This window comes from Hylobates moloch, unplaced genomic scaffold (genome assembly GCF_009828535.3).
Source record: "Hylobates moloch isolate HMO894 unplaced genomic scaffold, HMol_V3 SCAFFOLD_19, whole genome shotgun sequence".
In the NCBI taxonomy this organism is placed as follows: domain Eukaryota; kingdom Metazoa; phylum Chordata; class Mammalia; order Primates; family Hylobatidae; genus Hylobates; species Hylobates moloch.
In genome coordinates this window covers 46807393-46830825 of record NW_026652294.1, presented here as the reverse complement: position 1 = coordinate 46830825, position 23433 = coordinate 46807393, and the positions used below count along the sequence as shown (strand labels likewise).

The 23433-nt window shown below is 53.1% G+C and overlaps 1 protein-coding gene across 1 annotated transcript; it reads left to right on the top strand.

Annotated features, from left to right (window-relative positions):
• The first annotated feature begins 316 nt into the window (after nt 1-316).
• TRPV2 (transient receptor potential cation channel subfamily V member 2) lies at nt 317-23134 on the top strand. The gene is made up of 15 exons (XM_032139298.2): nt 317-514; nt 2233-2539; nt 4790-4923; nt 7571-7861; nt 8441-8739; nt 11040-11210; nt 11662-11817; nt 12389-12487; nt 13260-13330; nt 13767-13932; nt 16742-16808; nt 16924-17258; nt 18538-18662; nt 19870-19949; nt 21785-23134. The coding sequence occupies exons 2-15, from the start codon at nt 2340-2342 to the stop codon at nt 21964-21966; spliced, it is 2376 nt and encodes a 791-aa protein (XP_031995189.1). The 5' UTR covers nt 317-514; nt 2233-2339; the 3' UTR covers nt 21967-23134.
• Nucleotides 23135-23433: the final 299 nt, after the last annotated feature.

Here is a 23433-nt window from a genome sequence, read left to right as displayed (position 1 = left end):
TGGGTCAACTCAGGCCCATTTATGGGCCACACAGCTGCTGGAAGGCATGTGGTACTGGAAAAGGGGAGGGGATAGCTGTCAGTGTATTTGGGGAAGAATCCCCCATCCATGGCAGCTTCCATGGGAGGCAAGTCCCCAGCATCCAAGGGCTGCCTCTGATTGTCACCCACCCCCACCTGAGACCTTAAGTGGCTAGAAGGGGGAGGGGTGGGGGCGGGGCCTGATTCGCAGCAGGGTGTGTCCAGATGGTCAGTCTCTGGTGGCTAGCCTGTCCTGACAGTGGAGAGTTAAGCTCCCACGCTCCACCGTGCCGGCTGGCCAGGTGGGCTGAGGGTGACCGAGAGACCAGAACCTGCTTGCTGGAGCTTAGTGCTCAGAGCTGGGGAGGGAGGTTCCGCGGCTCCTCCGCTGTCAGCGCCCGCAGCCCCTCCCGGCTTCACTTCCTCCCGCAGCCCCTGCTACTGAGAAGCTCCGGGATCCCAGCAGCCGCCACGCCCTGGCCTCAGCCTGCAGGGTAAGTCGGTGGGCAATGCTGGGGACGTTGGAGGGGGCCGGGTCCCCAAGCCTGACAGTGAATGATGGGGCAGGGAAGGCCTAGTGGGCTCCTGGCTTCTACAGCCTGGAGCCAGGGTCTGTGTGGGGCTCTGGCACCTTCTCCCTGGACCTCCACACCCCTTCCTCTGCTGCCAGGGTGGGTGAGGGTCCCAGGAGGTGGGGTAGGGGCTGGACAGACAACTGTTGCTGCTGGGGCTTGGGAGTCCTGGGCTGGAGGAATAGGCCAGAGTTTGGTTGGGGACACAGATGGGCTAAATGGTATGAAATGGAAAGAGCGCCCTTCTGCCCCAGTGTGCGTAGAAAGGGTAGTGGGTCACATCTGCAAACTGAGGCAGCCAGGCAGCTCCCCACCTCCCATGTTTCCATGGGAAAATACCCCACCCGGGTCCCCAGGGCCTGGTCCCAGCCTACCCTCTCCACTTCCCTCTGCTGGTGCTGCTCCTCTGTGCTCTCTGCCTGCTGCCCCCTTCTCCACCCTTCTGTCTCCTTACCACTCTTTGACTCGTTCTTCTTTCTCATCCTGCTCACTGGGGCCATGAGGGTTCCCCAACCCTGACCGAGGCCCCACCCTTGCCAAGTGATGGGGGCTGTGGTTTCAGTTTTCCTGTGAGGGTGAGACTGTGCTGTTTGCTGGGCTTGCTAGGCCAGCCTAGGGCCTGAGGCAGGGTGGTGGAGAGAGCCTGGGCCACAGGCTAGGGGCCTCCCTCCCCTCGTGAAGCCCCCAGAGGCCCTGAGGCACACAGAGGTGGCATTCGATGCCTTCAGAGCTGAATCAGACTGAAAATATAGACAGACCCTGAAAGGCTTTGCAAACGGAAGAGGAACGTCATGGTAGACGCACGGTGTCAGATCCGGCTCTGCCAACAACTGGCGACCTTGGGAAAGCCACTCCCCCTTTCTAAGCCTTAGTAGTCTTGGCAGCAAAATGAAGGGTTTGATAGTCTAGTGGTTTTCCCAGTTATTTCTCCTTAGAGCTCCCCTTCTTTGGCGAGGGGTTGAGTGACTGGCCTCATCCCAGCCATCGCACTTTTATCTGTTGGAATATTGGCCACCAGGCAAGATGTTGTGTAAAGAAAGGGTTGTGCTGTTAATGCAAATGGTAACAGGGGTTGTGACCCCTCAGATACCAGGAAGTCCCAGAGGAAAAGTCGGGGACAGTCATGGCTCTTCCTGCGGGACAACATCAAAAGGGTGGCCCTATTGGTTCCCTGTTCCTCACCCCACAGGCCTCCCTCCCTCTCCTCACCCCTGCTGCTCATCCCTCCTGGCCCACTTCCCCTGCATTGGGGCTGGGCTCCCACACAGTGGGTGGACCTACTTGCCCCTGGCTTTTTTGCCATTAGAAGCAATGAGAAGTAATGGCAAAAACCGCAATTACTTTTTTTTTTTTTGAGACGGAGTCTTGCTCTGTTGCCCAGGCTGGAGTGCAGTGGTGCCATCTTAGCTCCCAAGTTTAAGCAATTCTCCTGCCTCAGCCTCCCGAGTAGCTGAGATTACAGGCACAAGCCACCATGCCCAGCTAATTTTTGTATTTTTTTTAGTGGAGATGGGGTTTCACCATGTTGGTCAGGCTGGTCTCGAACAGCTGACCAGCCTGCCTCAGCCTCCCAAAGTGCTGGGATTACACCCAGCCACCACGCCCAGCCTTTTGCACCAACCTAATACCTCCTTTTGCAGGCTCCAGTCAGGCCAACACCGACCCGCAGCTGGGAGGAAGACGGGACCCTTGACATCTCCATCTCCACAGAGGTCCTGGCTGGATCGAGCAACCTCCTCCTCCTAGGATGACCTCACCCTCCAGCTCTTCAGTTTTCAGGTTGGAGACATTAGATGGAGGCCAAGAAGATGGCTCTGAGGTGGACAGCAGAAAGCTGGATTTTGGGAGCGGGCCGCCTCCCATGGAGTCACTGTTCCAGGGCGAGGACAGGAAATTCGCCCCTCAGATAAAAGTCAACCTCAACTACCAAAAGGGAACAGGTGCCAGGTGAGACAGCAAGTGGGGGCAGGGCAAAGGGGGCCCCCTGCCCAGCTCCAGCAGAGCACCCGGAATGAGACTCATTGACCAGCCCAGCACCAGTGCCCCTTCCCACAGCCTGTGGCGTCCTCAGTCTGGCTCTGGTGGCTCCTGGGCCCGACAGGCTGACCTCTGCTCTGCCATCTGGCATTGCTCTTTCCAGAGGCTCCCCCATTCTTGGCCTTCTGCCTTCTGAGGTCATGTTCTCCGTGAGATACATTCTTGAGCTCTAAGTCCTCAAATGACCCTCAAATCCCCCTGTTCATGCCAACTCCCACCCCTGTCATGGTCCCTGTTGGGGAAAGCAGCAGGATCCACACTCCATCCAGTGAGAATCAAGGACATCTGGAAATGTCCCAGGCTTTCCTCAGTTCTGCAAGGCTGAGCCTGTCACTCAGGGGACATGAACTGTGGGATTGAGGATGATAGACTTCTGCTTGGAGTCATCTGCACTTTGATTTTCCTGTGGTCTTTCCACCAATTCAGACTGTGTGAGCCCCACCTTCCTGAGAGTCCCGCTTCCAGTCCTGCTGCATCTGGCACCCCCTACCTCCCTGCCCAGGGTGGGGGCCTGCCCAGTGAGGCTGGAGAATCCTCATGGGCCAGGCTAGACTCTGCCACAGAAGCCCCTTCTTCCCTTCTCGTGCTTGAGGTACAGCCACCAGCTTTGGCCTCCCAGGCTAGAGCCCCTTCCTGTTTGTGCTGGAGGATAGTGGTCAGATTCAGCACCAGGGTAGGGGAGGATGCGTGGGGAGATTCTGGGAGCTGTGGAGCCTTCCCGACACAGGCAGGACAGGCCCTTGATGCCTTCAGTGCCTTAATCTGTGCCCTCACTGGGCTTCCTTACCCCAGGACCATGATGCCACCCTGGTGACAGAAAGTTCTTTGTCCATATGGCCACTTCTGCCAGCTGGACTGTCCACAGGGCTCCTGTCAGCAGCAGATAGAGCCCTCATGGTCATGTGTGGCTTCCTGGTGCTGACGAAGGAGGGCTGGCTATAATTACAGTCATAGCCGTTGGCTTAAAAAGTCAATCCTTGAAATCCCCACCTGAGTCAAGGAGGCAGAGGTTGCAGTGAGCAGAGATTATGCCACCATATCCAGCCTGGGTGTCAGTGTGACTGTCTCCAAAAAAAAAAAAAAAAAAAAGTGACCGATCCCAACAATCACCTTGTCACCAACCTTTACTTGGTCGACCCATTCCACAAGAGACGTTAAGCTGGGACCTGAGGGTCTACAAAGCATCAAATAGCACCCCTTGTTCTTTGTCTTCGAATATCTGCTGATGGTGGTACCAGAAGCCCCAGAGGCAAGTTGGCCCCTGTGATTAGTAACACAGCCCAGGAGGGAATGACTCATGCCCTTCCCACTTCCAGTCACCAGATGCTGCTAGATTCTAGATTCTGATAAGCTACCAGATCCCTTCTGGGGTCTGTGGGAGAGATTTCTCATTAAGTGTGCCTTCTCAGTGGTGTCTGATATGTTTCAACATTGGGCCCAGCGTTGGGCCCAGGTAATGCTCTGTTTCTGGGAAATTTCTTGCTGCCGAGCCTAGAATCTCTCTGGGGATTCAGAGTCAGGGCCTAAAGTTAAACAGCCCTGCTGAGATTCCCAGTTTGGCGCTGTGTGACTTTGGCAAGTTAAATGACCTCCTTGTTTATCTAATGGAGAAATGAGTGGTTTCCGACCAGCAGGGCTGAAGTGAAGATGAAAGGCACAGAATATTTTGTAGTTAATAGATGGTTTCTGAGAGGAGAAGGGCGCTTTTCTACATACTTTCTTTGAGGGCAATGATGCATGCAGCCACTGTGAGTCTGCGGGGACCTCCCACAGTCCTATCCAGACCCAGGCCCAAGCTCAAGAGCCACCACAAGTTGTGTGTGCTGAAGGGGACCCAGTGGGATATCGAGGCTGTTGAGAGATGGTACATCAAGGCACCTGGCACATGACAAGCACCTGATGCTGAAAAGTGTCTGTGATGACTGGCGTCATGGGAATGAAGCAGCTTAGTGCCTGGACAGGCCCCTTTTCCTCCTCCAGGGGTCCCCTAGGATGGCTCTAGGAGGATAGAGGCCCTCAGAAGGGCTCTCACTGGGCTCCTGGGCCTGAGGGGTGTGCAGTGTGTACAGGACTCCCTGAAAGGGCTCCCTGGGATGGAGGGCTTCTTGGGGGGGCCTGTGGTTCTTCTCCAGCATGAGTCACAAACCACATCCTCCACAGTCAGCCGGATCCAAACCGATTTGACCGAGATCGGCTCTTCAATGCGGTCTCCCGGGGTGTCCCTGAGGATCTGGCTGGACTTCCAGAGTACCTGAGCAAGACCAGCAAGTACCTCACCGACTCGGAATACACAGGTAGACCCTGCCCTGTGGATCCAAGGCTAGGCATCCTGTGAGCTGATAGTTAGATGTGCTGGGTGGGCTTGATCCCTGGTCAGGAGCTGAGAAGTGAGTGTTCTCAGCAGCCCTCCCACTGGAATGATTGCTGGGGGGGCCCTGTGGACAGAGCTAATCAAGGATGGCCTCCTGTCGGTCTTGGCTGTGCCTCCCACTTCCACCCACCCCTCAGGCCTCCTGGCTACCTCTGTCACCCCTAGCCCATTGCAGTGGCTGAATGGAAACCCAAAGCAATCTTTTTTTTTTTTTTTTTTATTAAATAACGGTGTTGTTGAGATATATAATGCACATACCATATACTTAATCCATCTCAAAGCGCTGTTTGCCCAAAATCTAAATATCTGTATTGTTTGGGCTGATCAGAAAAATAACATGAGTACTCTAGAAGATTCAAACAGTAAGGAAACATATAGAGCCAAAGGTAAACACAGTCTCTCATCCTGGGCCCCTATTAATGGTTTGAGAATGCATCTGTTCAGACTTTCTTTCTTCTTTTTTATTTTTGGAGAGATGGGGTTTTGCCGTGTTGTCCAGGCTGGCCTCAAACTCCTGGGCTCCAGCGATCCTTCCACCTTGGCCCCCCAAAGTGCTGGGATTACAGGTGTTAACCACCGCACGGGGCCTATCCAGACTTTCTTAATACATCAGTATATATTTATATAAATGGGGTCTTTTTTTTTTTTTTGAGACGGAGTCTCGCTCTGTCACCCAGGCTGGAGTGCAGTGGCACGATCTTGGCTCACTGCAAGCTCCGCCTCCCGGGTTCACGCCATTCTCCTGCCTCAGCCTCCCGAGTAGCTGGGACTACAGGCGCCTGCCACCACGCCCGGCTATTTTTTTGTATTTTTAGTAGAGACGGGGTTTCACCGTGTTATCCGGGATGGTCTCGATCTCCTGACCTCGTGATCCGCCTGCCTCGGCCTCCCAAAGTGCTGGGATTACAGGCGTGAGCCACTGCGCCCGGCCAATGGGGTCTTGACATATATACTAATTTGTAATGTGCTTTTCCTCCACTTAATACATCTTGTAGCACTTTCCATTTCAGTACTTGTCTAACTTAGTTACTTTGACAACTGCAGAGTGAGTTTTCCATTGTGTCCTTTATCATCATTTAGTTAACCAATTCCTTACTTATCGATGGCCATTTAGGTTGTTCGTAGTTTTTGGCTTCAACTAGCTGTGTGCCAGGCCCTCTGTGTGCTATCCACTTTTTTAATATTATTCCCTTATTTTTGGAGATGGAGTCTTGCTCTGTTGCCCAGCCTGGAGTACAGTGGCGCGATCTCAGCTCACTGCAAAACTCCACCTCCCGGGCTCACGCCATTCTCCTGCCTCAGCCTCAGCCTCCCGAGCAGCTGGGATTATAGGCGCCAGCCACCAAGCTCGGCTAATTTTTTGTATTTTTTTAGTAGAGACAGGGTTTCACCGTGTTAGCCAGGATGGTCTCAATCTCCTGACTTCGTAATCTGCCAGGCTTGGCCTTCCCAAAGTGCTGGGATTACAGGCGTGAGCCACCGCACCTGGCCTTTTTTTTTTTTTCCGAGACAGAGTCTTGCTCTGTCACCCAGGTTGGAGTACCGTGGCGTGATCTCAGCTACTGCAACCTCTGCCTCCCGGGTTCAAGGAATTCCTCTGCCTCAGCCTCCCGAGTAGCTGGGATTACAGGCGCCCACCACTGCGCCTGGCTAATTTTTGTATTTTTAGAAGAGATGGGATTTCACCATGTTGGTCAGGCTGGTCTAGAACTCCACCTCGTGATCTGCCTGCCTCGGCCTCCCAAAGTGTTGGGATTACAGGTGTGAGCCACCACGCCTGGCCTTATATTGTTCCTTTTGAACCTTACAATAACCCTGGAACATTCCCATTTTACAGTAACGAAAACTGAGATTAAGAGAGGCCACGTGACTTGCCAGAGGAGACAGTGACATTAAGTGGTGGAGTCATGTACAAATACTGCTCTGAATATTCTCGCGTAGACAGCATTTCATGAATGATGACTTATGTCTTAGAAATTTAGTTTCTAAGCCGGGCGCAGTGGCTCACGCCTGTAATCCCAGCACTTTGGGAGGCCGAGGTGGGCAGATCACGAGGTGAGGAGATCGAGGCCATTCTGGCTAATACGGTAAAACCCATCTCTGCCAAAAACAAAAAACAAAACAACAAAAAAAATTAGCCGGGTGTGGCAGTGTGCACCTGTGGTCCCAGCTGCTGGGGAGGCTGAGGCAGGAGAATGGCGTGAACCTGGGAGGCGGAGCTTGCAGTGAGCCAAGATTGCGCCACTGAACTCCAGCCTGGGTGACAGAGCAAGACTCTGTCTCAAAAAAAAAAAAAAAAAAAAAAAAAAAAAAGAAAAGAAAAGAAAAAGAAAAAAAAGAAATTTAGTTTCTAGGGCAGAAATTGTAGTCATGCCTGTTGGTATTTCTTATCTGTTACTTGGAGCCTTAATACCCTATAACATGGTTGTGCTCCTACCAGTTGTGTGTAGCATCTCTTTTAATCCTCCCAAGGGGTACTTTGAGCTGGGCTTGCTGTAAGAGCTATCGGGCAGCCCAGCCGCTCCAGGTCTCAGCACCACTGTGCCCCTTCCCCTCCCTTCTTCCCACAGAGGGCTCCACAGGTAAGACGTGCCTGATGAAGGCTGTGCTGAATCTTAAGGATGGGGTCAACGCCTGCATTCTGCCACTGCTGCAGATCGACCGGGACTCTGGCAATCCTCAGCCCCTGGTAAATGCCCAGTGTACAGATGACTATTACCGAGGCCACAGCGCTCTGCACATCGCCATTGAGAAGAGGAGTCTGCAGTGTGTGAAGCTCCTGGTGGAGAATGGGGCCAATGTGCATGCCCGGGCCTGCGGCCGCTTCTTCCAGAAGAGCCAAGGGACTTGCTTTTATTTCGGTGAGTGAGCCTTTCTTGGATAAACTGAGGCAAAGAGAGGGTAAGGCCTTGTTCAAGGTCACCTGGTTAGTGTATGACAGAGCTGGCAATTAAACCTAGGTTTTTCTGACCCTGACGTCCTGCTTCTAACCACTAGGCTGCCTGCAAAAGCAGTTTGTCTTTTGTCCAGGCCAGCCTCAAACTCCTGGGCTCTAACAATCTTCCTGCCTCAGCTTCTCAAGCTGGTGCTAAAAGTGTGTGCCACCACATCCAGCACTAATTTGTCATAAGAGATGTTTCATCCTCATCTGGCCAGAAGATGGGCATGCACCCAGACCCAGACCCAGGGAAAGGAGTAGGGGCTGCTAGCGCTGGCACGTGACTTGACCAGGCAGAGCCTGAATAAAGAGGCAGCGTGCCTGGGCTCTGGCAAAGGAGACAGCAAAAGGCAGCAGGTTGGCTGGCCCCTGTTCTGCTCCCTTCAGTGGTAAAGAAGCCTGACCTGTTTCAAGGAGGGCTGGCCTTTTGTCCAAGGAGCACGAGGAGTAGGCAGATGGAAAGCAGGAGGCCTGGGGCCCAAGCTGCTCTCTTGGCCTGCAGGTGAGCTACCCCTCTCTTTGGCCGCTTGCACCAAGCAGTGGGATGTGGTAAGCTACCTCCTGGAGAACCCACACCAGCCCGCCAGCCTGCAGGCCACTGACTCCCAGGGCAACACAGTCCTGCATGCCCTAGTGATGATCTCGGACAACTCAGCTGAGAACGTCGCACTGGTGACCAGCATGTATGATGCGCTCCTCCAAGCTGGGGCCCGCCTCTGCCCTACCGTGCAGCTTGAGGACATCCGCAACCTGCAGGATCTCACGCCTCTGAAGCTGGCCGCCAAGGAGGGCAAGATCGAGGTGAGTGGCTGTCCCCTTCCCACTTCCCCTCTCCAGGAAGCAGTAGGTCTCACCCCAAAATTTCTGCAGAAAGAACCCAGGGGGTGGTGAAGAGCAGTGGCTTCTCTGCTTTTCAATGGAACACTCCTGTTAGTAAGAAAATTTTCAGTATATACCTCTAATATATGTGTGTTTATTTATAAATTGTATATGAACTACTGAATATATTACATTATAAAACATTGGGATTTTTTTTTTTTTTTGAGATGGTGTTTCGCTCTTGTTGCCCAGGCTGGAGTGCAATGGTGCAACCTCGGCTCACCGCAACCTCCGCTTCCCAGGTTCAAGCGATTCTCCTGCCTCAGCCTCCCAAGTAGCTGGGATTACAGGCATGTGCCGTTTTTTTTTTTTTTTTTTGAGATGGACTCTCATTCTGTAGCCCAGGCTGGAGTGCAGTGACAGATCTCGGCTCACTGCAACCTCTACCTCCCAGGTTCAAGCAATTCTCCTGCCCCAGCCCCCTGAGTAGCTGGGATTACAGGCACCCACCACCATGCCTGGCTAATTTTTTTTGTATTTTCAGTAAAGAGGGGTTTCACCATGTTGGTCAGGCTGGTCTTGAACTCCTCACCTCGTGATCCACCCGCTTTGGCCTCCCAAAGTGCTGGGATTACAGGCATCAGCTACCACACCCAGCCAATTTTTAATTTTTTTTTTTTGTATTTTTAGTAGAGACGGGTTTCACCATGTTGGCCAGGCTGGTCTTGAACTCCTGACCTCAGGTGATCTGCCCACCTCGGCCTCCCAAAGTGCTGGGATTACAGATGTGAGCCATGGCACCTGGCCAAACATTGGGAATTTTTAAAAGTCGTTTGGGTTTCTTTATTAAGAGATAGCCTTTTTGTATCTTTTGTCTATTTTGCTATTCTGTTTCTGCATATTTATTGATAACTTTATAATGAATTTAGTATTTTGTCTACTATAGCACTTGTAAAATTTCTCCTAGTTCATCACTTGTTTTCTGAATTTGATTTTTTTCTGCTATACAGGATTTAAAATTTTTTATAATCTGCAAGTGTGACTATCTTTTCCTTTAAGGTTCCTTGGTTTTGCTGTTGTCTAATTCCAACTACAAGATTATATATATTATATATATTATATGTACATAATATATGTTATAACTATTATACATATTATATATTATAATTGTATATAGTATATATATAATCTTCATACCCATATTTTCTTCCAAACTTTTGCAGCTGCATTTTTTTTTTTTTTTTTTGAGATGGAGTTTTGCTCTTGTCACCCAGGCTGGAGTACAATGGCACGATCTCGGCTCACTGCAACCTCCGCCTCCCGGGTTCAAGCGATTCTCCTGCCTCAGCTGCCCGAGTAGCTGGGATTACAGGCATGTGCCACCACGCCCGGCTAATTTTGTATTTTTAGTAGAGATGGGTTTCTCCATGTTGGTCAGGCTGGTCTCAAACTCCCGACCTCAGGTGATCCACCTGCCTTGGCCTCCCAAAGTGCTGAGATTATAGGCATTAGCCAAAATGCCCAGCCTGCAGCTGCATTTTTAATGCCTAGGGCTTTGACTAGCTGGAAGTTATTCTGGTAGGAAGAATAAACATGAGGCAGCCCCCACTTTGTTCCAGATAGCTTACCAATGGCCTATTCCAAATAGCTTTTGCCAATAGCTCACCAGGGCTGGCCTCATAAGCTCACAGCGGAGATTTTTGAAAGATTAAGGAAACGATAAACATAATTTTTAACCCTTTTTCGCTGCCCTCCCAAGTTTCTTGGAGTGCTCCCTGGGGTGTGTGAACCTCACTTTCTTGTCTAGAGGCACTGCTGTGTGGCCTATGAAAGCAGTGCCCTGATCTGTTCCTCCTTTCCCATTCCTCACATGTGAAACCAGACTGCTTTCTAGGGACCACTTTCTAGTCTGTTGAAAATTTTAGATTCTGACCGCAAAACTGCACACACAGATATAGCTAGTAGACTCTGATCTCAGGGGCCTCAAGGACCCCAGGGCTAGGGATCTCTCTGCCATTTGAGGAGTTCAAGGAAGGCCACAGGGCAGGGGAGGGGAAGGAAGAGCCAGGCTGGCTGGCAGGCTGGGGCAGATGTGGCTGGGTGCGTGTGTGTGTTTAAGAGTTTAGACACACAAGGACCTGCGTGTATGGTGGTACGTGCACGTGTCAGCTGCAGCTCTGCAGACCATGGGCAGCTGCAGAATCCTGGGTGTTTCCCAGCCCTGGCCCAGGATCAGTGCCGGGAAGGGATCGTGAATGCAAGCTCATATGGCCACCCTGCAGATTTTCAGGCACATCCTGCAGCGGGAGTTTTCGGGACTGAGTCACCTTTCCCGAAAGTTCACCGAGTGGTGCTATGGGCCTGTCCGGGTGTCGCTGTATGACCTGGCTTCTGTGGACAGCTGTGAGGAGAACTCGGTGCTGGAGATCATCGCCTTTCATTGCAAGAGCCCGGTGAGCCCACAGGAGCATGGGTGCATGCAGAAGACCCAGCAGAGTTCCCAGCAAGGTCCACAAATTGGGGCTGCCTGCTGGACCATATCTGCCCCATTCCTGTGCCAGTGGGGGTGTGGCTGCATGTCCCAGCAGGCACGACCCTGACCATGGCCACCGGGCCCATACTCAATCCATACTCTAGTCCCATCCAAGACGGGGGTCATGCCAAGGGCCTCGTGGCAACCATCCAGGTCCTCTCTGTTAAGCAGCATCTCATTTGGAGGGCAAGCCCCTTGGTCACACTGTAGTGGGAGGGCTGGGGTGAGGTCCTTTGGGTCTCCTGGGGTGTGGAAGCCTGCTCCCTGTCCTCTCTCCTCATTTCCTGGGCCCTTGCTTTGATCCGGACATGGAGTGGGCAACCTGTTTGCACTTGTTGAGTGTACCCATGGCTCTCCCCTCCCCACCCCAGCACCGACACCGAATGGTCGTTTTGGAGCCCCTGAACAAATTGCTGCAGGCGAAATGGGATCTGCTCATCCCCAGGTTCTTCTTAAACTTCCTGTGTAATCTGATCTACATGTTCATCTTCACCGCGGTTGCCTACAATCAGCCTACCCCGAAGAAGGCAAGGGCGGGAGGTTTTGGGGGGCACATCTTGGGGGAGGCCTGCTTGAAACAACCCTGGGGGAAGATGGGGCAGTAATAGTGCTGAGGCATGGGCTGCTGGAGTGACATACCCAAGCTTATGGGAGCCAGCACCGCAGTACTAATGGTGATACAGTGAAGATTTGCTGAGTGCTCACTGTATGTGTAAAAGGATTCTAGGTGATGGACATGTGTTGACTAACTAATGTCCCCCAAAACCCTTGAGATGGTGAATTATAATCACCCCCAGTTCATAGTAGAGGGAAGGGAGGCGCAGAGAGGTTAAGTAACTTGTCCAGGGTCACACAGGCTGGAAGTGGTGTGGACAGGGAATCTGAATCCAGGCAGTCTGCCTTCAGACCCTACACTGAAATGCTACACAATGTGCCTCTCAGGATTCAGGGGTCTTTCCCTGGAGCCCATGTAACCCTGCCATTCTGAGGATCCTCTCCACAGCTCAGGCTCAGAGTAGGCCCTCAGCTTCAGCTCTCAAGGGTGAGCTGTTCGAGAGAGGACCCAAGGCCCTAGGTCTCATCTGAGTGTGTCTTCAGCAGGACACCCCTCACCTGAAAGCGGAGGTTGGAAACTCCATGCTGCTGGCGGGCCACATCTTTATCCTGCTAGGGGGGATCTACCTCCTCGTGGGCCAGGTGAGTGCCCCTCCCCTTCTCCTACCAAGAAGCAAACCTAGAATTCTGCTTCAGGGGGCTTAGAGAAAGTTAGCTGCATCCCCTCACTGACAATACCCAGTCCCACCCAGAGCAACCAGCCTCACCGAAGCTGAGGGCCAGAGGTTCTGGCCTTGCCTTCTGAGTCCCCTGGAACCCCTCTGCTGTGCTTTTGGGGTTCCTTGGGGTAGCAGATAGCTTCTCTGATTCCTTGGCAGTACAGGCTCTGCTCCCTCAGGAATGGAGCTGGAAGCCCCTGCCCCCAGCCAGGCCCCTCGGCTGGGAATTTCCCGTCTTGGGGAGCACAGAGACCAGAGGTAGGTGGGGTTCAGGCTATTTCCCCCAGTAGGGCCTCTTCAGTGGGAAATGCTGTAAGCCTGCAGGACACAGGCTGGACACCAAGACATTGGGACCTCCGCAGAGTGGGCAGAACTTGGGCACCAAACCCAGATTGGCTGGGGTATGGGTGCTCCCGGTGAGGCCAGGGAGAAGGGAAGGGAGAGGCACTCTTCCCCTTCCTGCATGCAGTGCACAGGCTCTTCTTCATCTACACCCCCTGGCCTTGCCTAGGTGGCTGCTTTTCTGGAAAGAAAGTCCCAAGCGATCTCAGCTATCAGAAGTATTCATGAGTTCCCCCAAAACCAAAGCTGCTGACTTAGCCCTAGCCCGGGTGGCAGGCTCCCGCTCAGCCAGGCCAGCAGGGGGCATGCGGGAGAGCAGGTTTCACAGCCCTCTGTCCTCCCTTCCTCCGCAGCTGTGGTACTTCTGGCGGCGCCACCTGTTCATCTGGATCTCGTTCATAGACAGCTACTTTGAAATCCTCTTGTACGTGGGTTCTCACTCCTCCTTCCCTCAACTGTCTCTGAGGTCTGGAAGGGCAGAAGGTTGTGGCAGAAGGCACCAGGTTGGCTTTAGACGCGAAGACATGGGGCCCAGGAAGTCGGGACCTGGGTACAGGCCAGTCCCAGGAGTCTGGGCTGCCGTCCAGCCTGGGGCCCCTTGTGCTCCCATCACTGTAGATAGTGATAGTGACATTTACTAGGCCTCGGCACACACCTGTTTCACTTAGTCCTTGAAAACACTCTATGAGTCAGGCATCATTATTATTATGCCCAGTTTACAGTGGGAGGGAACTGAGGCCCACAGAGGTTAAATGTCTTGCCTAAGATGGAGGTCAGGACCTTGGTTAGCATAGGGCAGTGGGGGCTCAGGGAGCCAAGTGGCCAGCAAGCCCACCTGGATCCTGCTCCCTCCCACACAGCCTGTTCCAGGCCCTGCTCACAGTGGTGTCCCAGGTGCTGTTTTTCCTGGCCATCGAGTGGTACCTGCCCCTGCTTGTGTCTGCGCTGGTGCTGGGCTGGCTGAACCTGCTTTACTATACACGTGGCTTCCAGCACACAGGCATCTACAGTGTCATGATCCAGAAGGTGAGAGAAGGGGGTGGCCCACCGGGACTCTTTTGGCCTCATCAGGCAAGAAGAGCCTTCCTCCACAGCTATCCTAGGCAGAGGAGGGCATGTGTACATCTGCCTGTGCGCCAGCACCCAGATACTTGCTGGATGGAAGCTTAAGTACAGGCGTGCACATACCTCTCCCAGGGCTCTGCATGCACATGCAAACAAACGCACATATGTGTGTTTGCAGGTGTCCACACGGGAGCATGTGCATCCTTCCACAAGCAATGAGCAAAGAATATGTGCATAAGCTCATCTGCATGTCTGTGTCCTGGGATGTGTGAGTGCGGGCATGTAACTGCGTTCATTTATGTATTCAGCGCATGTTTAGGGAGTGCCTACTGTGGGCCGGGCCCCGTTCTAGGTGTTGGGAATATAGCAGAGAACAAAACAAGTCCTTGCTCCCCTGAAGCTGATGTTCTGGTGGGAGGAAATGAAAACCTTAAGAAAACAACTGAGAACATTCCACACTGCTAAATTCTGTGAAGGAAAAAAAAGCACAGGACAATCTGATGGAGAATGGCTGGGACCAAGTACCCTTTAGATGGGATGGTCTGGGAAGCCTCTCTGAAGAGGGGATGTTTAAGTTGAGACCTGAAAGAATGATTCAGCCACAGCAGGGTGAAGAGGAGATATTCTCAGCAGAGGGCACAGCAGTGGCTGCCGTGAGCCAGAAGCAGCTTGGGGTGCTTGGGACAGGGTGAGGAGGCTGGGTGGCTGGGGAGATGGCAGGAGGGTGGAGGTGAGGAGGTTGAGAGGTAGGGAAGGGCCAGGGGCCCCTTCCACGGGGAGGGATTTGGAGGTCTCCAGAGGCTTTTTTTTTTTTAATTGTAGTAAAATACACCTAACATAGAACTTAACTTTTTTTTTTTCTTTGAGATGGAGTCTCACTCTTGTTGCCTAGGCTAGAGTGCGATGGCACCATCTCGGCTCACTGCAAACCCCTACTCCTGGGTTCAAGCGATTCTCCTGCCTCAGCCTCCCGTATAGCTGGGGTTGCAGGCACCCACCAGAATGCCCAGCTAATTTTTGTATTTTTAGTAGAGACAGGTTTTCACCACGTTGGCCAGGCTGGTCTCGACTCCTGACCTCAGGTGATCCGCCTGCCTTGGCCTCCCAAAGTGCTGGGATTACAGGCGTGAGCCACTGCACCTGGCCCATTTTAACCTTTTTTTTTTTAAAGTATACAGCTAAGTGTCATTAAGTACATTCACACTGTTGTGTAACCATCACTACCATCCAACTCCAGAACTTTCTTGTCATCCCAAACTGAAACTCAACACCCATTAAACAACTCCCCATTCTCTCCTTCCCCCAGTCCCTGGAAGCCACCATTCTAATTTCTGTTTCTATGAATTTGACGACCATGGCTACGTCGTATAAGTGGAATCATACAGTATTTGTCCTTTAATGTCTGGCTTATTTTACTCAGTATAATGTCCTCAAGGATCAGCCATGTTGTAGCATGTGTCAGAAATGCCTTCCTTTTTTTTTTTTCTTTTTTTGAGATGGAGTCTTGCTCTGTTGCCCAGGCTGGAGTGCAATGGTGCAATCTTGGCTCACTGCAACCTCCGCCACCCAGGTTCAAGCGATTCTCCTGCCTCAGCCTCCCGAGTAACTGGGACTACAGGCATGTGTCACCACATCTGGCAAATTTTTTGTATTTTTAGTAGAGACGGAGTTTTGCCACGTTGGCCAGGATGGTCTTGAACTCCTGACCTCAGGTGATCCACCCACCTTGGCTTCCCAAAGTGCTGGGATTACAGGCTGAGCCACCGCACCCAGCCAATTCCTTCCTTTTTAAGGCTGAATAATATCCCATTGTGTAGATACACCACATTTTGTGCGTCCATTCATCTGTTGATCCAGTCACCTGTTGCTTCCACCTTTTGACCACTGTGAATAATGCTGCTATGAACAGGGGTGTAAAAGTATCTGTTAGAGTCCCTGCTTTCAATTCTTTTGGGCATATACATACCCAGAAGTGGAATTGCTGGGTCATACAGTAGTTCTATATTTAATTTTGTGACCCTGGAAGGTTTTTTTTTTTTTTTTTGAGATGGGACTCATTCAGTCACCCAGGCTGGAGTGCAGTGACACGATCATAGCTCAATGCCACCTTGACATTCTAGGCTCAAGCAATCCTCCTGTCTCAGCCTCCTGAGTAGCTGGCACTGTAGGCTTGTGCCACCATGCCCAGCTACTGGAAAGTTTTAAGCAGGAAAACAATGTGATCTGAGACATATGTGTGTGTGTGTATATATGTATTTTTTTGATACATATGTATTTTTTGTATCTATGTATTTTTTTGAGACGAAGTCTCACTCTGTAGCCCAGGCTGGAGTGCAGTGGTGTGATCTTGGTTCACCACAACCTCTGCCTCCTGGGTTCAGGTGATTCTCCTGCCTCAGCCTCCTGAGTAGCTGGGATTACAGGCACAGATGCACCACTGCACCCGGCTAATTTTTTGTATTTTTAGTAGAAACGCAGTTTCACCATGTTGGCCAGGCTGGTCTTGAACTCCCAACCTCAGGTAATCTGCCCGCCTCAGCCTCCCAAAGTGCTAGGATTATAGGCATGAGCCACTGCACCCAGCCAGATCTGAGATATATTTTTAAAAGACTCCTCTGCTCGGTGTGGCTCCACAGGCCCACACATGCATATGTATGTGTGCGTATGTGCAGTGTACACGGGAACCATGCTGCTGTGGGTGAGGCAGCGTTCTGGGGTCATGACTGGTGGCCCAGCTACCCACCCTGGCCCCTGGGCACATGTGTTCCAGGTCATCCTGCGGGACCTGCTGCGCTTCCTTCTGATCTACTTAGTCTTCCTTTTCGGCTTCGCTGTAGGTAAAGGCTCCCTCCGGCCCCCTCCCCCTTCCCCACGTTCCTTGTCCACGCTGTATACTCCCAAGGCTGCCTGCCGGTATCCTGGGCTAAGGACCCCTCTCCCTTCATCCCATAGCCCTGGTGAGCCTGAGCCAGGAGGCTTGGCGCCCCGAAGCTCCTACAGGCCCCAATGCCACAGAGTCGGTGCAGCCCGCGGAGGGACAGGAGGACGAGGGCAACGGGGTCCAGTACAGGGGTATCCTGGAAGCCTGCTTGGAGCTCTTCAAATTCACCATCGGCATGGGCGAGCTGGCCTTCCAGGAGCAGCTGCACTTCCGCGGCATGGTGCTGCTGCTGCTGCTGGCCTACGTGCTGCTCACCTACATCCTGCTGCTCAACATGCTCATCGCCCTCATGAGCGAGACCGTCAACAGTGTTGCCACTGACAGCTGGAGCATCTGGAAGCTGCAGGTGCCACCAGAGATGCTCCCTGCCCCCACCCCACCCCACACTCAGGCGGTGGGGAGTGTTCGGGACCCTGCGGAGCTGGGCCTTCCCTAGCCAGGAGATGCCGGGTTGGGCAGCTGTACTTCGTCAGTCCTCCTCTTCCTTTTTTTTTTTTTTTTTTTTTTCTGGAGACAAGGTCTTGCTCCGTCACCCAGGCTGGAGTGAAGTGGCACGATCACAGCTCAATGCAGCCTTGGCCTCCTGAGCTCAAGTGATCCTCCTTCCTCAGCCTCCTGAGTAGCTGGGGTTACAGGCACCTGCCACCACACTCGGCTAATATTTTTATTTTTTGTAGAGAAGAAGGTCTCACTATGTTGCCCTGGCCTCAGGTGATCCTCCCACCTTTGCCTCCCACAGTGCTGGGATTACTCCCTCCTCCTTTAAGCTCATAGATGTACTTAGGACAGTGCCCAGCACCAAGTAGGTGCTCAATGTGCCACCAGCTACTATTATCATCATTGCTGTCCAGTGTTTCTTTTTTTTTTTTTTTTGGAGTCAAGAGTTTTGCTTGTTGCCCAGGCTGGAGTGCAATGGCGCAATCTTGGCTCACTGCAACCTTTGTCTCCTGGGTTCAAGCAATTCTCCTGCTTCAGCCTCCCAAGTAGCTAGGATTACAGGCATGTGCCACCATGCCCAGCTAATTTTTTTGTATTTAGTAGAGACAAGGTTTCACCATGTTGGTCAAGCTGGTCTCGAACTCCTGACCTCAGGTGATCCACCTGCCTTGGCCTCCCAAAGTTCTGGCATTACAGGCATGAGCCACCGTGCCCCACCCTGCTGCCAATTCATTGTTGATCTTGGGGAAGCCCCTTATCTCCTCTGAGCCTTGGTGCCCTCCTCTGCAAGGTTCTGTGCCCCACCTGACTCACTGGTGTGCCTCTGGGCAGGCACATGTGTGGGGTGAGCAAATGAAGTTCTGTTGCTGGTGGTGTGGCAATCTGGAGCCTGGAACGATGTAAGAGCAAGTAGCTGTCCAATACTCATAATGCACAGACTTCCCATCAGCTGTCTGAGGCACTTTGTCCTCAGTCTACAAATGGGGAAACTGAGATGCAGAGAGGCTGAGGGCCCAACCCCACATAGGTAATCGGATGTTGGAGCCAGATTCGAATCCGCGTGTTTAGTTGACTTTGTGTTATACTGTGAAGTGCTGCGGGGCACTTCCTTGCTCCGCTTGCCTTGTGTGCCTTTGCCCCCAGGCAGGGTCCCAGGACATTCTGTCTGATGCATCCTTTGTCCCCAGAAAGCCATCTCTGTCCTGGAGATGGAGAATGGCTATTGGTGGTGCAGGAAGAAGCAGCGGGCAGGCGTGATGCTGACCGTCGGCACTAAGCCAGATGGCAGCCCCGATGAGCGCTGGTGCTTCAGGTGAGTGAGTGGCAGGAGGGTCTCCTGGGGGCCTTGCTGTCCAGCAATCCCTGGGGCCCCCTGCAGTGCAGGGCACAGCTGCCAGGAGCCAGGTCTGGTGGGAAGGGCAGGCCCAAAGAGCACCAGGGACTGAGCCTGAGCAGGTGAGGTCAGGGGTCTGGATCTCACAAGCCATGGCTGCCCCATGACTGGCCATCTGCCTGTCCCAGTGGCTTAAACTGAAGGTCCCCTCCTGGTGATCTCAGACTCTTCCTTGTAGCCTGAAATGTGGTACAGTAAGGAGGCCAAGAAGTCAGAGGGACCCTTGGGTTCCTAGCACTCTAGCATTGCCCTGGCTGCTCTGTATCCCCCCACCCCCAATTCTGCCAGCCTGATCTCTGAGCTACAACCCCTTCCATGGAGAACATGCCCTTCTGTGTCTAGGAAAGGCTGGGACACTGGGAGAGGGAACCTAGTGACAAACACACAGCTAGAAACAGACACTGTCGGCCCGGCGTGGTGGCTCACGCCTGTAATCCCAGCACTTTGGGAGGCCAAGGCTGGCGAATCACGAGGTCAGGAGATTGAGACCATCCTGGCTAACACGGTGAAACCCAATCTCTACTAAAAATACAAAAAAGTAGCCGGGCGTGGTGGCGGGTGCCTGTAGTCCCAGCTACTAGAGAGGCTGAGGCAGGAGAATGGCGTGAACCTGGGAGGCGGAGCTTGCAGTGAGCCGAGATGGCGCCACTGCACTCCAGCCTGGGCGACAGAGTGAGAGTCCATCTCAAAAAAAAAAAAAAAAAAAAAAAAGAAAAGAAAAATAAAACAACAACAAAAAAAACCCAGACACTGTCGTGAGGCAGCAGATGAGCAGAGAGACGGAGTCTTAGGCATGAGGAGCAGCGGTGAAAGTCCCCAGAACCTGGGAGCACAGATACACCTGATCTGAATTCCTCTTCTCTGGTTGCTCTGGGCAACCTAGGCTGCTGTGAACAGCCAGAAGCGATGGATGCTGATTCCTGCAAGTGAGCACCTGCTTCACAGGACAGGGCTCCAAGTGGGTGGCCCAGAACCCTGCAGAGAGAAAGCCTGTCCTCCTCAGGGCCTCTGTGTCCACCAGAGCATCTCTGCATAGTCTCCCAATTTGGGGGGCCACGCCCCTCTCTGGGGTGGGAGAGGGGGTGGTCAAAGCAGGCAAACCTCAGAGCTGCTCTGTTGCCCTCAGGGTGGAGGAGGTGAACTGGGCTTCGTGGGAGCAGACGCTGCCTACGCTGTGTGAGGACCCGTCAGGGGCAGTTGTCCCTCGTGAGTAGCCTGGTGACTGCAGCCTCTGGCCTGGGGTGTGTGTCTGCTGCTTGGCCACAAAGCCTTGGAGAGTCTGGGGCGGGACCCAGAGACCTCGTAGTCCCTTTGCAGATCCCCGCATGCCAGGTCCTCTACAGGGATTGCCTCCCTAAAACAGTGGCTCCCTCCTTTCCTTCCCACCCACACCTTGCTTTCAGGCAGGAACCAGGGGAAACCTCTGAGGCTGTTAGTGCTTCCACCAGCCCAGCCTCCGGCTGCCCTCTCTCCGATGCCAGTCAGTCACACCCTTTGCCCATTCAATTGGTTATCGAGGGTCTGTCCCTAGCCAGGCCTGGGCTGAGCCTGGGGAGTCAGCAGGGGAATAAGTTAGGAAGGGCTGTGTCACAGCGCAGCCTACAACAGAGGCAGCATCTCCCTGGACCCTCAGAGGAACTGCTCTGCATAGGCCCTTAGTCCCTTCACACCCCAACTCCCCCACCTCTGAGAAACCACTTCCCATGCTTCCCCCATGTCCATGGCCTGCGTCCTCTCCGTTCTAGTGTAGTGATGGCCTCTCCTGTCGCCACCCAGCTGCCTCCACCAAGACTGGTTCCTTCCTCCCACCCTCAGAGGCCTCTTCTGAGGATTAGCTGTCTCTACTGCATACCCTTTCTTTCTAGAACCTTCAATAGCTCCCACCTTCCACTGGTTCACCTCCTCTCCTTTCTCCATCTCTTTCCTGACAAATTTCACTTGCTTGTGCCTGTTGCCCCCCATAACAGCCTCCTGAGTCGCCCACAGCCCCTGTTGTAGGGAGGCTCCTCTGGCCTCTTCTGCCCCACAGCCTCCTGGTTTCCCAGGCTCCTGGGCCGTGACCATGTCCTCACATACAGATAGGTTTCTCTTCACCCTCTCTTTGCATCTCCCTCCCTTCATTACAATGCCAGGAAAGTCACCTCTGAAAGTCACCTTGTCCCTCCCTCATCTTGCCCCAAGCACTCCACACCCCACTGCATGCTGAGGCCTCCGATGTGACATTCCCAACAGGAACAGCCTTGGGGCTGCCCCAGCAGGTCACATGTATGTCACCCCACCCCCTCCTCACCCAGGTGGAAGGCCTTGAGAGCCTCAGCTTATTTCCCCCTGCTATACCAGCTTTCCCACCTGGAGCTGAGTGTCCTTGACCTCTCAGGCGGCCACTCATCCCTCTGCCCTGCCCTGCCCTGCCCTGCCTCTCACTTCTGCTTCTGTACCACTGCAGGGCGGCCCAGCCTGCACTCTTATCCTATTCCAGTCCTGCTAATGTGGACAAAAACTACATGCAGCCCACACTACACAATGCCTCCCACTGCCTGGAAGGCTGCACTCCTCAGAATGCAGGTCAGGGCCCAAAGCTGTCGTGTAACCCACTCCCCACACCTCCATCCACGCATCTGCAGTACGCCTTGTTCTTTGCTTTCCTTGGTTCATCTCTGGATTCGTCTCTGTCGGAAGCGCTCTTCCTCCCCTCTGGGTGTCCAAATCTGCCACCGCCCCGGCAGGACAGGTCCCCTCTCTCCTCTGAGCTACCCCAGCATGTCTCAGGTGTTCTGATCTCTGACACACAAGTCTGTCACCTCCAGGCACTTTAAGCTCCTGGGGGTGGCAGGGGCAGGGGGAAGCCCTTGATATGGCAGGGGATTGGGAAATGCTTGTGGAGTGAGGGAAGCAGGGAGAGGGATTGCTGGCCTCCAGATCGCTGAGGCTGTCCCCACGGCATGACGTGTTTTCATGACTGTGGCCCCTTATTTCCCTGGTGCCTGCTTCCTGGGGACACACTCAAGGGTTAAGCCACAGCACTTGCCATCTGTTTACAGGAACTCTCAAGAACCCTGTCCTGGCTTCCCCACCCAAGGAGGATGAGGATGGTGCCTCTGAGGAAAATGATGTGCCCCTCCAAGCTCCTCCAGTCCAACTGATGGCCCAGATGCAGCAGGAGGCCAGAGGACAGAGCAGGGGATCTTTCCATCCACATCTGCTGGCTCTGGGGTCCCAGTGAATTCTGGTGGCAAATATATATTTTCATTAACTAACTCTTCTGGAAACATTATTTGAGCAGAGTTGCTGGGACCCTTAGAGCTGGTAATGTCTGCATGTCTCTGTGTGCACAGGTCTGTGTATGGGACTAGGTTGCTCCTGCCCTTGCCTGGGCACAGAGACTCTCAGATGCTGTGTCCCCACCCTCACCCCCACATCCCCAAGTCTGGGGACTGTCCTCTTCCTGGGTACAGGCAGCTGGCTGAGGTGCTATGCTCATTGTTGTGGCAGATATATGGTGACGGACATGGGCAAACAGCCACCTCTCCTCTCTCTCCACCATGACACCCTTTGTTTTCCACACCCACCCTGCTTTTGGGCAGGCACCTGGGAAAACCCGTTAAAGCCACCTCTCTTGCTTTCTCTTCCTACTGGGCTTCTTGCGCAATTCTCACCCCTCCCAAGCCATTCTCTGCAGGGCAGCCAGAGGGCCTTCCTAAGACATAAGACAAACATGTCCTCTTTGTGCTCTGAAGGCCTGAGAGGCTCCCCAGTACCCACAGAATGCCCTAGCTGGCATCCTGAGACCCCCGCGGTTTTGCCCAAGCAGTTCCAGACACCTCCTCCCCTCCACCTCTGTTGACCCTCCCTCCTTAGCACTCTCCCCAAATTCATGCAGGCCGAGAAACCTCGAGCTTGATCCCTTGACCTGGCTCTTGCTGGAAGCCCCCCTCCTCCATTAAAACCCTACACTTGGGGGTGGGGGGAGGGATAGCATTAGGAGATATACCTAATGTAAATGATGAGTTATTGGGTGCAGCATACCAACATGGCACATGTATACATATGTAACAAACCTGCACGTTGTGCACATGTACCCTAGAACTTAAAGTATAGTAATAAAAAATAATAATAAAATAAAACCCTACACTTGCCGGGCACCTGTAATCCCAGCACTCTGGGAGGCCCAGGCGGGTGGATCACCTGAGTTCAGGAGTTCGAGACCAGCCTGACCAACATGGAGAAACTCCGTCTCTACTAAAAATACAAAATTAGCCGGGCATGGTGGCACATGCCTGTAATCCCAGCTACTCGGGAGGCTGAGGCAGAAGAATCGCTTGAACCCGGGAGGCAGAGGTTGCAGTGAGCGGAGCTCGCGCCATTGCACTCCAGCCTGGGCAACAGGAGCGAAATTCCGTCTCAAAAAAACACGAAAACGAACAACAACAACAACAACAACAACAACAACAAAAACCCTACACTTATTTCTGAGGCCAGCTCAAAAGGTCTTATGATTGTCTTCCCAGTTTTTTGCAGTCAAAATTGAATTTCTTTCCCTTGGTATAACGTGTGTGTGCAAAACGTGGTTGCATGGATTATTTTTCAAGGAGAGAGCTGAGCATGTTCATAGGCTGAAAGGAAAGCCACAGTACAGAGAGAGTTTTCCGTGGAAGGTGAGGCAGGCGCATAGGTGGAGGAGGCCCCAAGG

Coding starts and splice junctions, on each gene's coding strand:
- TRPV2 (XM_032139298.2), top strand. CDS start 2,340: ATGACCTCACCCTCCAGCTCTTCAGTTTTCAGGTTGGAGACATTAGAT. Junction 2,540..4,789: donor CAAAAGGGAACAGGTGCCAG/GTGAGACAGCAA, acceptor CATCCTCCACAG/TCAGCCGGATCCAAACCGAT. Junction 4,924..7,570: donor CACCGACTCGGAATACACAG/GTAGACCCTGCC, acceptor TTCTTCCCACAG/AGGGCTCCACAGGTAAGACG.